This window comes from Beta vulgaris, chromosome 3 (assembly GCF_026745355.1).
Source record: "Beta vulgaris subsp. vulgaris cultivar EL10 chromosome 3, EL10.2, whole genome shotgun sequence".
NCBI lineage: Eukaryota > Viridiplantae > Streptophyta > Magnoliopsida > Caryophyllales > Amaranthaceae > Beta > Beta vulgaris.
In genome coordinates this window covers 11,903,673-11,919,175 of record NC_079204.1, presented here as the reverse complement: position 1 = coordinate 11,919,175, position 15,503 = coordinate 11,903,673, and the positions used below count along the sequence as shown (strand labels likewise).

At 36.8% G+C, this 15,503-nt stretch overlaps 2 protein-coding genes across 2 annotated transcripts; one reads left to right on the top strand and one right to left on the bottom strand.

Annotated features, from left to right (window-relative positions):
* The first annotated feature begins 1,293 nt into the window (after positions 1–1,293).
* LOC104906612 (E3 ubiquitin protein ligase RIN2) lies at positions 1,294–12,450 on the top strand. Its single transcript, XM_010695388.4, has 13 exons — positions 1,294–1,455; positions 1,944–2,373; positions 4,120–4,197; positions 5,157–5,243; positions 5,312–5,433; positions 6,569–6,665; positions 6,761–6,863; positions 8,137–8,294; positions 8,380–8,517; positions 8,686–8,753; positions 8,845–9,063; positions 10,035–10,413; positions 11,988–12,450. The coding sequence occupies exons 2-13, from the start codon at positions 2,134–2,136 to the stop codon at positions 12,042–12,044; spliced, it is 1,746 nt and encodes a 581-aa protein (XP_010693690.1). The 5' UTR covers positions 1,294–1,455; positions 1,944–2,133; the 3' UTR covers positions 12,045–12,450.
* Positions 12,451–14,271: 1,821 nt separating this feature from the next.
* On the bottom strand, positions 14,272–15,269 carry LOC104906611 (transcriptional regulator TAC1). Its single transcript, XM_010695387.3, has one exon. The coding sequence runs from the start codon at positions 15,249–15,251 to the stop codon at positions 14,739–14,741; it is 513 nt and encodes a 170-aa protein (XP_010693689.3). The 5' UTR covers positions 15,252–15,269; the 3' UTR covers positions 14,272–14,738.
* Positions 15,270–15,503: the final 234 nt, after the last annotated feature.

Below are 15,503 nucleotides of genomic sequence, written 5' to 3'. Positions count from 1 at the left end.
AAAACTGACAAACAAGAAAGCAAAAGCAAATGGTCAATTCAACCGGCGGAATAGCCTTGAAAAAGCGGCATAATATGATTTGGAATTTGACGACAAAGGATTGACACTTGTTTGCTGAAGATTTGGTTAAAATTAGAGAAGTTGCAAGTGAAAGACAATTCAAAGTTTAGAGAGAATAAGTGCTCGCTAGAGTTTAAAGTTTGGAGGCAGTTGTGAAAATGAGCAAGTGAGGTTGGCAAAACCCTATTTATAGGGAAATTCATGGCCCTGATCAAAGGATGCTTCGCCTTCCCAACCACGATCGCGACGCGTGGTACCAAATGCAAAACAGTTGTGAAGCAGTTCCTCCAAGTCTTTGACACAACATGTGCACATAAACTAAGGCGATGATTCGTATTTCACAAGCCAACGATATTCCTGAAAATTCTAAACGGCTACATCCATGACGATTTATCATTGACTAAGTAGGATATGCTTGTACCAGTCATACGAGCTTGGGGGCTAGTTGTATGGGGCTGTCTAAGTTCCATAATGGTCCTGCTGAACCGCTATCAACCGTCATGGTCAACTCTTACATCTGAAGGCAATTGACTTAGAATAAGTCAATCCCTGTTACCGGCATCCACGTCATGCCGACCTTATATGGATACCTTAACGGTGTTCCTAACTTGGGCCATCCTCAAATGGGTCTGTGTCTAATCCAGTACTTACTCAACGCGCCTATGGGCCTAAGGATAAGTATCAAAGAAAATAGAATTATATCCAACCGATAGGAGCAGTGTCCTATCGTAATAAGGACACTACCAGCTCCTATACATACCCCATGACCCGAGTCATAAGGTACATACACATATACTTATATACTCCACTTGAGATATACCAATTATTACCCTTTACTGACTTAGGCATCAAAGGGACGTTCTTCGGATCAATCCTCGAGGTTAGTTTATGTATTTTGCCTTGCAGGACATCAAACCGGTTCACGTAGTTGAAGGATACCAATTCTTTCCAACAATATTTATTCCATACCGAAAAACTTTAATGGTTTGGTAATGTAGTGCTATTGTGTTAAGATGCCATCTAATAAAGATCAGTGACAAGCAATTAAAAGGTTGCTTGCTTCCATAGCATTATTAAGCAAAGTTTGGCATGGTAATCAATCACACCAGATCCACATTATAATTGTGATTCAATAGGGTCAACTTTAAAGTTTAAATACAAAGAAGGCAAGCAAACGACGCTGTTTATAGTGACATGTCCCAATTATTCTTAAAGAAGCAGCAGTCAGAAAATTCATTCAATGCCTTAATATCTCGTTTCCAACAACAAAATTTCCCTTTTGCTTTTTTCCTCGAAAAAGCTGACCCCAATCTCTCTCCTCTCTCTATCTCTCAATTTCACCCCCTTTTTATTTATCCAAACTTCATATACACCCCTCAATTTCGCCATCAATAGGTTTGTCTAATTCTTAGATCGATTTCTTCATCACGATTTTATTTTTGTTCTGATTCTATGTAATTTTCAGTGGTGAATTTATTATACCTATATTTTTTTGTTCTGATTTTGATTATCGTTGACTCCAAATTTTGGATTCTGTTTAGTATATGATGAAAAAATTAGGGTAATGGATTTGCAGAATTTGATGATAATTTGATGATCTGGTGTTCACATGCAGTTTTTATGTTCCAGAATCGAAAATTTTGGGTTTTAGAAGTTAAGAGTTAATTGCGCTGTCTTGAATTCACCTGATTTTGATGTTTGTTCTTTAGCTGTTATGTACATTTAGTGGTTTATGATTTCTTTTGTTGTTTTTTCACGCAAAAAGCTAGAAAATTACAAGGATTATTAGCAGGTTATGTCATATTAGTTTTTTCCTTGAAAACAGTCACCCTATCTTGGGTTTATTGATCACAAGGGTTTCACGTTTTGCTTATCTTCCACAGGACAGTTGGTTAGTCCTGAGCTGAATAAAAACGTCGAAATTTGAGATTACAAGTGCTAATGCTTATTGGCACCACTTATAGTTTTGTCAAGACTAGGTGACTGATTTGAGATAAAAGAGTTATGTTGATCTTGTTCTGATGAAATTGGGGGAGTTTAGTCCTATTGAAGAAAATAAAGTAGTTGCTAGCGATGGGTGTGCGCTATCTAGCAATCTCAGCAGCATGTACGGTAATCAGCATGATAGGTCTACAATGCTGGACGGAGATATCACTTGAGAAATTCAAGGCCGATGGACTCATTGGCAAGAATACACTTTACTCAGAGAATGCTAATCGTATTGTGGAGCTTCTGCTGCGTTCTCATGCCACAATTACATTGCTGGCAATTTGTGTGATCAATGCATTTGTGCTACTTATCTTGAGTCTCAAGGTATTGTCTCTTTGCTGTGCTACTCTGTATCTTTTAATTTAGTTTTGTGGGTTATGACTGATCTACGACATATGCATATTGCTTGATACACCCTAGAGCGTACGTTTGGTCATCCTTGTGCTTTCTTCTGAGCTCCTGGGGATACAGTAACTGGTTTTGAGACTTTTGTTCTAGTTGTCTGATAATCGATTTACATTAAAGTAGCTTTAATTGTTGGATTCACTTGTATCACATGTCGAAACACACAATATGTAATACTCCAATCTTCTAAGTCACTGTCTAATGTAAGTCTTCCTTCATATGATTTAATGCCTCTGAAATAGGCCAACAGCAAAGAGAATCCTGATATGTATTCACATTCAGATGGGTTTGGGGAGGCTTTTATATAGATCTAAGGTGGGAGAGAAACTAGAAGATTTATGTGTGGTGTTATTTTTCATGATTTCAGCTATTGCACTGGAGAAATTTCAAGTTGCAGGGTCAGTTTGTGACTGGATACTTGTAACTAGAAGTGCTGATTACCGACTTGACTTTTAGTTCTGGAGGGGTTAAACAAGATGCTATAGTTTCTCTTGTATAAAATAACATACAAATATTTTCGTACTTAACTGCCATCGACAAAACATCTAGATTGGAGGTGTGTGGTTATTAAGTTTTTGGCGGCAAACAATTGGACATGTGACATGGCAATGTTTGATTTCTTTTGATGGATACTCATCCCCTAAGTGAAATGTACAACACACCTATAATGTACTCCCTCCAGTCTTTATTAGCTTAACCATATTTCTTTTTGAAATGTCCCTTATTAGTTTATCCATTTCTTTTGTTTCTATTTTTGGAATAGGATCACTAACTTTCCATCACACATACATTCAACTTTAATATAATAATAGTTTCTCTTTCTTTCTATATCCCACAACATTATTTCTCCTAAAACTATGTGCAAAAGAAACGGGTAAAGTAATAAAGACTGGAGGGAGTATATGCTAGACAGAATTGGTGATTACTTTAACCTTCACAAGCTATAGAGTGGGTCTTATGTAAGAGGGATATGTAGTGAAAGTTAAGGCATGCTGACTTTTACGTGATATGATAATTTAAGAGGCGCCTTTAGAAAGGGTGCGGGTTAATTTGAGCAATCTTAGTGTCTAGCATCTCATACAAGAATTAGCCAAGTGGAGCACCTTCTCTCATTGTGAGTGGTTTATAATTCTAGGAGTAAAATGTAGTAGTTTTCTCTTCTATTGCTTTCTACCTGCTCCCTTGCTTGTGGGGGAGCGCAGGAGCAGAGATTTTTTTTGGAGGAAAATAATGACTTCCAACTTCATTGCATATGCTGTTTCTTATCATCATATATCTTTTCCAGTTTATTTGGATTAGATCTTACATTTAGTTTCAGTGGAAAATCTCCAGAGTCCAGAGACCAAACCAAATAAATGGATAGCATATATTGAAAGCCACTTTCTCAGTTGTAGAAATTTCTTTTGAGGAGAAACAACAAGCAATCATAGAAATCTGATTCTATAGTGTTAAATTAAGAGCATGGAGATTTCTAGTGAGAAATACTGTGTCAAAAACAATAAACTGCATCTTACGTGGACATATAGTGGATGAGGTTTGTATTAGTGAATTAGCTTTTTAGGTTTATGATTCTTTCAACATTTTTTTTTGCTTGAAGAAAATTTCATGTATACATATTGGCCTTTGGATTTTTGTTAAGTATATAATGCTTCATTTTTTCCGCAGACTATATTTTTTGGAGATCTATACGCTTCTGAAGCTAGAAAGGTGGTGGAACGGCTAGTCAATTATGTTATCTACAAGGTAATTCAAGTGCTAGGTATCTGTCCCCTACAAGACATAGTTTACATGTGCATTGTTAGTGACTCCAGAAGCAAATTTGGGCCTTTTGTGATTGAATTTTGGGGGCTTGGTTGGAAAAGGAGGTGAGTCTTAAATTTATATGGCTAAAAAGGAATGTCCAAACACCTTAGCTGTATTGGAAAAGGATGGGTACAATATGTTTGTTGACCTGTAGTGACTCAAAGTCATGACAATTGTGCTACCATATTTGGTAAGTTGTTGAGAGTGAGGGTGATTTAGGGGTTCCATGGCTAAGGAAATGGTGTTCATGTTTGATTTGAAGCAGTGCATAGTCAAATCAAATGTTAATAAGTTATTAATCTACCGTTTATATGAAAACCTAAGTTTATTCTGAATTTTTAAGATGAAGCGCACATACAAGATTCCAAAAAAATCATTTTCATTTCGTTAATTGCTTTCTGTCAGGTCTGTATGTCCTCTTTGTTCTCTTTTAGCCAAATATGTAGCTTTTCTCATGGTTTTAAATCTGCTGTACAGTCACGATCCAAATAGGTTGTGAAACCACCATTGTAGGCTATCCAGATGGTTTACGGCTGTTCGGCCTAATATTGTGGTCGTGTTAAGCTCAAAAATCTTTATAATGGTAAATTTGCCGAGATTTGATAGTATGATTTTTCTTTCTGAAGCTGGTATCTTTGGGTATGGGAGGTTCTGTTCCGTCAATCGAGCAATTATATCCATGTACCTTTGTGGCTAGAGGCTATTTAGCTGAAATGGTACTGTAAAGAACTAAAGACCTTCAAGTGTCATTACCTCACTGTCTCCTAGATCCTCCTTCCTCCCCAGAAGCAGAAAATGATTTTCTTGAGTAAAATGTAGCTATTGATCTTTGTTATTTTGCTGTCAAATCCAAGTTATTTCTTCATGATTTGATTATTGTATTTTTGGATGTTTTGCAGGGAACATTTCTTCCATTAATCATTCCGCCAACAATATTTCAAGCCACATTGTGGTCGACCTGGTTGACCACTCTTTGTTTCCTGAAGGTATTATAAACACCTTTTGTAATTCATCGACTTAATCGGGGTTCTAACATGTTTCTACATTTATGCAGATGTTTCAAGCGTTGGCTAGAGATCGTCTTGAACGTTTGAATGCATCTCCTTCTGCCACCCTGTGGACATATTTTCGTGTATATTCAGCACTATTGCTTGTTTTGGCCTTAGACTTTCTTTGGTAATTCTTGACCTTCTATCTTGAACAATGTGGATTTTGATGAGCCTTTATACTTTCTTCTTTTATCTGTTAGTGCACTTTTAGTCTGGAATTTTTTATTTGACTAACTGTATTAGAGGGTTTAGAAGTGGTAGTTTTTGCATTAGAAGTAAAGTAGCTAATCTATTTCCAGTAATCAGCTCCATCTATTACGTTCGCTTGGAGTTTGAGTCACAGTTTTTTCTGACTTATATATGTTGATGATCTTGAATCTTATTGTCTATAACTACAACGTTGGCAATTATGACACTCATTAAAGAATGCAAATATAGTAATTGACCTTTTTGTATTCTTATTTCAACATATGATGCATGTAAACTTTCTTAAAGGTCCTGTTTTGTGTTTCAAAAACTTGGACTCTAGAATTTTAGATGGAACCTCTTCTTCAAAGTCCAAAAAGAAGTTTTCTTTTTTACATAATGGCTTCAAATTAACCAAAACTTACACCAATTTTTCCTTTTAACAGAGATTCTAGGTCCCTAAGCAAAAATAAAAATAAAATGATTTACTATATTAGAATATATAGTGGATTCCATGGATGAGATGGTTTGTGGGATTTCCTTGAATGTATGTACTAATATCAGTCCTTTTGAAGGAATGGATTGAATGATTGATGAGAATAGAGTTGTTCTGAAATCTGAAAGAAGAGCCAAGGACTTCTTTTCTCTATGGACTTTGCATTGTGGATTCTTTTCACCCAGCCTTTCTCCAATTTTATATTCTACCCCTTCTAGTCGAACTCTTGTTTCCTGTTCACGTAAAATTATTATATCTGGTGATGCTTTACGTTCTAGACAAGCAGTCCATTTTGGGTTTTTCAATATTACAGAAACTCCTTTTCTGTGTAGACATATATGCATATTTGCATATTACTTCTTATGAGCTGCTGTGCTTCTAGTATAAAGACAAGATAAATGCTACATTCTGTAGTATAAGCATAACTGCTGAATTTTCTTCTACCATTGGGTTAATTGTGTCAAAGACCTTCATCTCTCCTATCTTGTTGAGGTTTATTTATTATGCTGCCTTAGATTTGATTATTTTTTGATTCTGGAAAGCTTTGTCTCTAAAACTACGAGTCTTATTATATTTATAGGATATGGTTTTGTGCGGCTGTATCTGGACCTTTAGCTTCATCCACTTATTGGTTGTTATTCTTTGAGCCACTCAGCATAGCATTCGAGACATTGCAGGTGTGGTGCTCCCGCGATTTAATTTCATCAGTGTATATGTCTTTATGTGAGCATCACTTATTTACAAGTTTACGCTGAATGTAAATTATCTCCAGGCTATTGTGGTACACGGATTCCAGCTAATGGATATTTGGCTGCACCATTCTGCTGCAGAGACTTCTGATTGCCAAAGATCAAAGTTTTTTGACACAACTGCAGGTACTCCCTGTTTCCACAGAAGCATTCATGGAGAATTTTTGTCATGTATGGTGTCTTTTGTGGTGGTGGAAGGATCAGTCTTTCATGGATTGGGCAATATTCACATTGGGGATATTTTGCTGCAGAGCTGGCAGTGACATCAAAACAACTCACACATAAATTACACAGAAATAATGAATTACTTGAAGCATAGACTCCACCACATAAGTTTGCTAGTATGTATCGGATTTTAAAATAAATTCGTAGATAGGAGTAGATGTTAGGAAAAAAGAATAGATTATCAAAGATCAAACCAAAAATACAACCGGAGAGGGATCAATAAGGTACTTTGCCTTTTTATATGCATATATGCAGATATCTTTTGATTTATTTTACTCCCTGAATAGAAAAATTGTAAGAGAAATTATCTTAGTACTGTTCAGTTATCATTAGATTTTCAAGCGAGCACATAAATTGAGTTTATATATTTAAGTTTAATTGAAAGTTACATTATACCATTACAGAATGTTCTTTGCATAAAAAGTACTCCCTCCGTCTTTTATTAGTTTACCCCTTTCGGGGCACATTTGCCGAGATACTAATTAGAACCTTAATATCTCTAATCTTCGATAAGCAAAAATTACAAAAAGTTGATATTTGGATAATACACATTGAAACGAATCCAACAAGATCTCACATGACTATATTTTTCCTTAAATACAAATTACAAAAGATAGTCAAAATCATGTATGTGAATAATGTCAAAGGTCAAAAGGGGTAAACTAATAAAAGACGGAGGGAGTAATTCAGAAGAAGCATCTTAGACTAAAGTACATAGGTTGATCAATAGATTGTTATAAGCTAAAAAGTAGGTTGCTGAACATTCATGGCATAGGCTTTTAATGACATTAAATATGTCTAACTGAGCTTAGGTGCAGAAGTTTGAAATCTAGTCCAACATTATCTGTTAATGTCCCTTTTATATGCCTAAAGGTGGTGTTATCTCGGGACATCAATTGGCCAGACATAATCTTGCCTCTAGCTGGAAGTTGCATTGGTCTTTTTGTAGTAAAATTTTGGATTTGATTAAACTCCGTGCTCATTGCTGATACAACATATAAACTTCGGCATTTTAACATGTTTGGTAATTTACTTGAAACTTCTTTTTATTAGCAAGCTTTCTGTGTTTCATATTTTGTTGTCTGTGTACCTTTTTCTCGGGTGAACCCAAATGCACCATGGCATGCTCGTTATTAAAATTTTTCTTTTATATTTAATGAGGGATCTCGTGCAGGCTCTTTGTGGGAATGGAAAAGCAGTGTTGTTCGCAATATGGGATTTTTCCTGGATATGATGACACTCTTAATGGCACTTGGTCATTATGTGCTTATTTGGTGGCTCCATGGCATGACTTTCCATCTTGTGGATGCAATTCTTTTCCTGAACATTCGTGTATGTGTTTGATCAGTCCTTGGTGGCTAGGATTAATTTTAGTTAGTATATGACTTGTGATAATCCTTTTCCATGCGATGAACAGGCTTTACTAAGTGCAGTTGTAAAGCGTATCAAAGGATTCATCAAATTGAAGATAGCTCTAGGCGCACTTCATGAAGCACTTCCTGATGCCACGTCGAAGGAGATACAAGCATATGATGATGAATGTGCCATCTGTAGGGTAAGTGCCACTCATTATATTTTCCCGTTCCGCCTATTGTGTTTCACTCTCTATGGTGCTCTGCATCTTTCTCCTCTTTTCATGTTTTGTATTTTTGTAGCTGGCTTTTGGACTACTTTCATATTTACGCTTAAACAACTTCTCATAGCCTCTACTGGATATCAACAGGAACCAATGGCAAAGGCTAAAAGGCTTCCTTGCAATCACCTTTTCCATCTGGCTTGCTTGAGATCTTGGTAAGTTTACTGCCAACTATATTGTTCTGCATTCCTCAGCTTTCTATTCCTATTTTGGTGCTGGAGCTGAAAACTGACGCTATCATCCTAGGTTGGATCAAGGACTTAATGAGATTTATTCATGCCCTACCTGTCGGAAACCCCTTTTTGTTGGAAGACCTGAAAGTGAGGCAACCTCCCATTCTAGGGCAGTTTCTAGTGATGAGCAGCTTGCTCGCCAACTAAGTTCAGGGCTTGATCGGGCAAACGCTGAAGGTGGAGGAGTTTTCCCTAACCAAAATCAAAATTCCACAGAAGCTAATGCTTGGAGGTTTGATGATTCACTGCTCAATTTCTTTTTGTGCCTCTTTTTTTTTTTTTTTTTTTTAATATATTAAATTGCTTTGTTTTATGCATCATCATGGACAACCATTGGAGATGCAATATTGAGTTATGTAGCTGACGCTGTCCTTGGGATTAAGAGTTTAGCTTTGTTATTGTTGTTGCATGTCTTTCTGAGTCTTACTTTTGTAGTAAGATAATGTGATTTAGCATATTATTGGATCCTATATCCATATGGAGCCAGATGTTTCTTCTCGTTATTTTGATATGCAATGGGGCTACTCCACAGTATACTTTGGGTTTGCTGGGGAAATGTTATATGGCCACCACATTTGCATTTTAGCACACAAGTAAGCATCACGCAGTGCATGCAGCAACAAATAGCAAATTTTTGATTTGCATATTCCTTCGTTGATTCTTGCTTTTCCATAGTGTAACAAACCCTCATTTGTGTTGCAAGATACTGGTAAATCTCTTGTAATTACTTGAACTTTGAGTGTCTGCAACCTAGCCACAAATTTGGAGTTTTGGACTGTTGAAAAAAATCCCTACAAGGTTACTGAAAGAGAAAATCTCTTCTAATTACCTGCACTTTAGGGGTCTGCAACCACTGCCAGAAACTTGATACTATATAAAAAGTTCCACAAAGCTATGTTTGCTATCTACTTTCTACAACCAACAACACAACAGTTGCTCAGTTTCTGCACTCAACCACTGCTACTCCAGCTGAACATCAGACCGTTGTGCTGTTGGTTCTAAAAAGTGTACAAGTGAGTTTTTTTCATGCTAGTGCCAAGTTTGTCAATGGTTGCATACTGCCCAAGGTAATTGGAGACAGTTTCTGAAAAAAAAGGAGATGATTATCCATTTCAGATAGATCTATTCATGAAACTTATGGTTCATTATTTGTCTGATTGGTTGTTAATCTGAAAAAGAACAATATTTCCTCTTTTGGTGTAGAGGAGCAGGATCAGATTCAAGTTGGCTGCAGCCTTGGCCAAGTCAGGATCTTGATGGAGCTGGTCCATCAACTGCCATTAGGTCTGCTGGATTGGGGAGAGTCCAGATGATGATGAGGCATCTTGCTTCTGTTGGAGAAACCTATGCTCAGACTGCCCTTGAAGATACTTCGTGGAACCTTTGGCCGGCAAACTCTTCTCAGGCTACAGCATCTAGTACAGCATTTCCCCTGGCTGCACACAGATACCCCGCAGCAACTGTTGCTGCAGATAGGAGGACTGTTTCCCATCCTGCAAATGACAGTATTGCGAACTTACTTGCCATGGCAGAAACTGTGAGGGAGGTACTCCCTCACATCCCTGATGAAATGATTTTCCAGGTATAAATTCACATGATGTGCTTATCTTTTCTATGCAGCTCCTATATTTGAATGTTTGAAATCCTTTCAACCCATAATCTGGAAATTTGTTATGAATCAAATGAAAATATGATGACCCGAAATTTGAGCTAAAACTAATCTACCCTAACCTGCAAATAGAAAAGCTGACAAGGCTGCAGCTTGCCAGACTTTGATGTTTGAAATCCCTTCAACCCATAATCTGGAAAATCTGTCATGAATTAAACGAAAATTTGATGACTCGAATTTTGAGCTGAATGAACCTGCCCTATTCTGAAATACTGACCTGCCCAACACATTTGACAAGTGTGGTTGTAATAAGGGAGTTCCTCTTGATGATTTGGTAAGTTTTAGAGGGTATCTGGCAGCTGATGATTTCGTCAGAGACTAGTTTATAAACTTGAAATAGGCTCCTCCCTGATATCTTGTTGAACTCACAAAATGAAACTTCTTTACGGTTAAAAACGGTTTTTCCACCATATACCCTTGTCAACTTTTTTTTTGCACCATATACCATTTCAACTTTCCAAGTTCACCATGTACCTCCCACCTTTCAAAAATACATCGGACTACCCTTTTGACTAATGCTGTTAGACTTGTGTTAGTCATTAGGCCCTAATCCTCCCTAACCCTAATTAAGTAACCTAAATCAAACCCTAACCCTAATCTAATACACTAACCCTAATCCTAACCACCCTTCCCCCACCCCTTACCCCCAGTCCCCACTGCACCACCACCCCTCCCCTTCCCCCGCAGCCTCCCAACCCCCACCATCCTTGAAGCCTTCCTTCCCCCTCCCCTCCCCTCCCCCCACCCTTAAAATTGAACTCACAAATCGCAGCCCCCTCCCCCTCCCTTCCCCGCAACCCTCTCCCCTCCCCACCTTGAAAATCGAATCCACTTAAGAGGATTAGGGTTAGGGTTTGATTTAGGTTAGTTAATTAGGGTTAGGGGAGGATTAGGGCCTAGTGACTAACTGAAGTCTAACACCGTTAGTCAGAAGGGTACTATGATGTATTTTTTGATAGGTCTGAGTATATGGTGAATTTGGAAAGTTGAAAGGCTATATGGTGCAAAAAAAATTTTGTCAGGGGTATATGGTGAAAAAACCGAAAAAAAAAGAAACTTCTTTACGGTTCTGTCTGGGATCACTTTGGTTTTGTTTTTTCGGGGAGGAAGAATATATATGGAGCGACAATAGGCAGTGTGGACAGGATATGACCATAGGTTTGGCCGTTTGGGTCAAGTAGTAGTTCTTTACATAATTGTACCCCCGACAGGTTTCAAATGAGTACAAAATCAGAAAGGCAGTAAGCACTGGCCTGAGACCCCAGAATTTACGGTGGGTTGAACATCGTCCTGTTTGCTTTCTTTTTTGAGCAACCATCCAGGTTTAACCTTTTAACTTGGTTTAGTCATAGGAACGAGCTTCAAGCTGCACTGCTTCTATCAGTCACGACTTGACTAAACCCAGTCAATGACAGAAAATATTGTTCATTTATTACACTCTTCTTGTTGTGGTTGATTGGCGCCTAACCCTTTTCCAAAAATGTCAGGACCTGCAGCAAACAAACTCTGTCGCTGTGACTGTTAATAACCTTCTTCAAATGTGATACTGGACCTTCCTCAGAATAAGCTTTCCAGATCCACAGATGACTTACAACGATGCAGAGTAAATAATGTGATTGACAAGTGCCAACAGAACCTCGAGAAACTTTAAACACTGCCCTAGTATGTTGGAACTGTTGTCTGCTTGTCGTATCGGATCCTGTACATAGTGAACATATTACCAATCACATTGTCATCTAGGAAGTATTGGTAACAAACAATGTAAAAGTATCCTTATAATGGTCTTTTCTTTTTTCCGTGCATAGACCAAGTAAATACTAGTTTTTTATCTTGGTCTCGCAACCTAGAAAGCCCAGGTATACTTGTGAAATTGTGGCAGATTTTGTAATTTGTATGTTTAAATGTATATTCTTATACTTTTTAAGCAAAAAAATGTATATTCTCATCATAGATGTACATGCGAGATTTCTCTGGTGAGGGTGTAGAAGTGCCATTTTCCAGTGTACTTGCTGTAGGCTGTAGCGATATGTTGCATTTGCATATGATCACTACTGAGCTGACTCACAGGACTAAGAATTTACCCTATTATCAAGTAGTTGTTATTACTCTTCCGTTTTTTTTAATTATTACATCTTTTTTAACTGCTACATTTTCTTTAGAGGGTTGTTTCTTTCTAGTTGCTACATTGTTCAATTTTTTCTTATTTGGAGTACTTAAAAGAAATACTATTATTACACGTTCGGAATTATCAAAGGAAAAGCAAGCGCGATTCCTGAACGAACTGACAGATTTACAAGCGACAAATTTGTAAACTTTTGAAATTCACTAGAAAAGGAGTAAACTCTCAAATATTATTACCAAGATAAAAAATGTCTTTTAATGAAGGCTAATAATTTTTAAATAGTCTAAACAAAACCCTAACACGAAAATTAGAAAATAACAAATATGGAAATAATTAAAATGTTGTTTTTGGGTCCTAAACGAACTCAGATGGCTAAAAAAGCTTGTTAGTCGCAGTGTAGTGGTAAATTTTTACTCGTTGGCCCGTTTTCCTTTTCAAAAGGTATATATTAAGCATTCTGACACTAAGAGGCTGAGTAGTAGAAATCATTTTAGCCTTTTTCCATGATGGAGTTTTTTGTCGAACTGTTCAGCCAACCTTCCTACGTCAATCTCCTCCACCTCTGAAGAATCGACCTCGAGTTCGTATCTTCATAAATAACGTCTTCTTCATAATACTCATAAATGTCAGCAACATTACAAGTGTTGGATATGTTTATCTAATTCGAAAGAGCTACCACATAGGCATTGTCATTGATCTTGCGAGTCACTTTGAACGGTCCATAATTGCGTGGCTTCAGCTTGCTATAAGTACCAACTGGGAACATCTCGTTACGGAAAAACACCATCACATATTTACATAATCTCCCACACTGAAAACCTTAGCTCTCCTGCGTTTATCACCTGCAACTTTATTTTTCTACCTCGTAGCCTGTAACTTAGCCTTGACAGCTTCCTTAACAACAATAATCTCTTCAACCATATTCCTCGCGGCTGCACTAACTCTAGGAACTTAAGGCAATTCAATGAGATCAACTACATGCCTAGGAAAAGAATTGTAAACTAGAGAGAATGGTGACTTCTTCGTAGCCGAATGTACAACACTATTGTATGCAAACTCCACCTTAGGGTAATACCAAATCCCACTTCTTCGGTTTATCTCCATAAACACTATGAATCATATTCCCTAGGTGTTAGTCACCTCAGTCTGCCTATCTATTTGTGGATGAGCTGTAGAACTCATGCATGTTTAACGCGTCTCAAACATCATCCAAAGAGTAATCCAAAAGTGGCTAAAAAGTTGGTGTCCCTATCTATCTGACGTGATAGAGGTTGGAACTCCATGAAGACGCACCACCTCCCTGAAAAACAACTTAGCTACATTGGATGCTTATGCAATCTTCTTACAAGCAATAAAGTGTGTCATTTTGGAGATACGATCAACTACCACAAAAACAAAATCCACACCTCGATGAGTACGAGATAAACCCAACACAAAATCCATTGCCAAATCCTGCCAAAAGTATAAAATTTACTACACTATTTAGCATATAAGTTTTACATCATAGGAACTTGCTTACAACTATGTAAAAAAATAGATAAATGTTTTATCTTTAGCATATACGTTGGATCATCTTATGATGAAGAAATTATAAGACGAGTATGAATTTAGTATACTAAGAAATACTCCATGAAATATAGTAAGCATATAGGACTTTTAGAATTATTCAGAGAAATTAGAGTTTGATTTTCAATGAATTATCTATAAATTAATAATTTAATTGAGTATTATAACTTTTACTACATATATACTACAAACATATACACCATCATGTTATAATTGAGTAGAGTTGAGATTGTATTAAAATAATTATCATTAAATAAGAATATAATCATATTACTAAAAATACATGTCTAAATAAATATATAATTTGTCTTATTTATTATCACACAACTATGACATGAATATATACCAAATTAAAAAAACGGACGGACTTCAAAATCTAGTATAAGCCAATGCATAGACCTTTATTTATAATTACAACATAATTTTTGGAGACTTTATATTTTTATCTTGTCACAACTCACAACAATAAACTAAATACACAAACATATAGAAAATGTATGGAACTACTGACCTTCTTGATCCATTGCCTAGGAGGCTTAATTGAAACGAATCACTTTTGAGATCTTGCACCACTTCCTAGTCGAAGTTCAAGGTCTACGCCAGAATCATCCTTGTTAACCTTAAAGTGATCACTACTATCTTGCTTGCTCATCGAAGGACTATCAACAAATAAAGGAAGAGCCTCTCTTTCACCACTAACATCATTAAATTCACTTCTTGTACTAAGAAGTAAGTCACTATTAGGTCTATATGTACATACTTCTGGCTCTGTGGAAGCGCAAGGATAACCTGAATTTTCGTGTTTCGAATTTAGAGATCTTAAATCGTTATGAGATGATGGTGATTGACGAAGTTTTGCTCTGTCTTTTCGATGAATGTTCATATGTCCTCCAAGAGCTTGTGCATTAGAAAAACCTTTGTTGCAGAAGTTACATATGTAAGACCTAACATAATAATCGTCACTATATGAAACATGCTCTTCATCTACGGGGTCCGGCGTTGATGTTTGCTGCATTTTGGCTGACTTTCCTGCGTGTTGAAGGATCTTCACTTTCGATGACATGAAAAAAATACAGCATTATTGTACGTGACATTTGATAAGGTAATGTAATAGATTTTATTAAGGAGATAAATAGCCTGGTCAACAACAAAACTGGTCGGCTGGATGGCATAGAAAAAGCCAAACCACGCAACGTATGTGACAAGGTAATGTAGTAGATTGTCTCCAAGATAGCTACATGTGAAATAAATTAATTGAAGATAGTATTCAGTTATTATGGTATAGAATTAACACAAGTAACTAATATATACACCA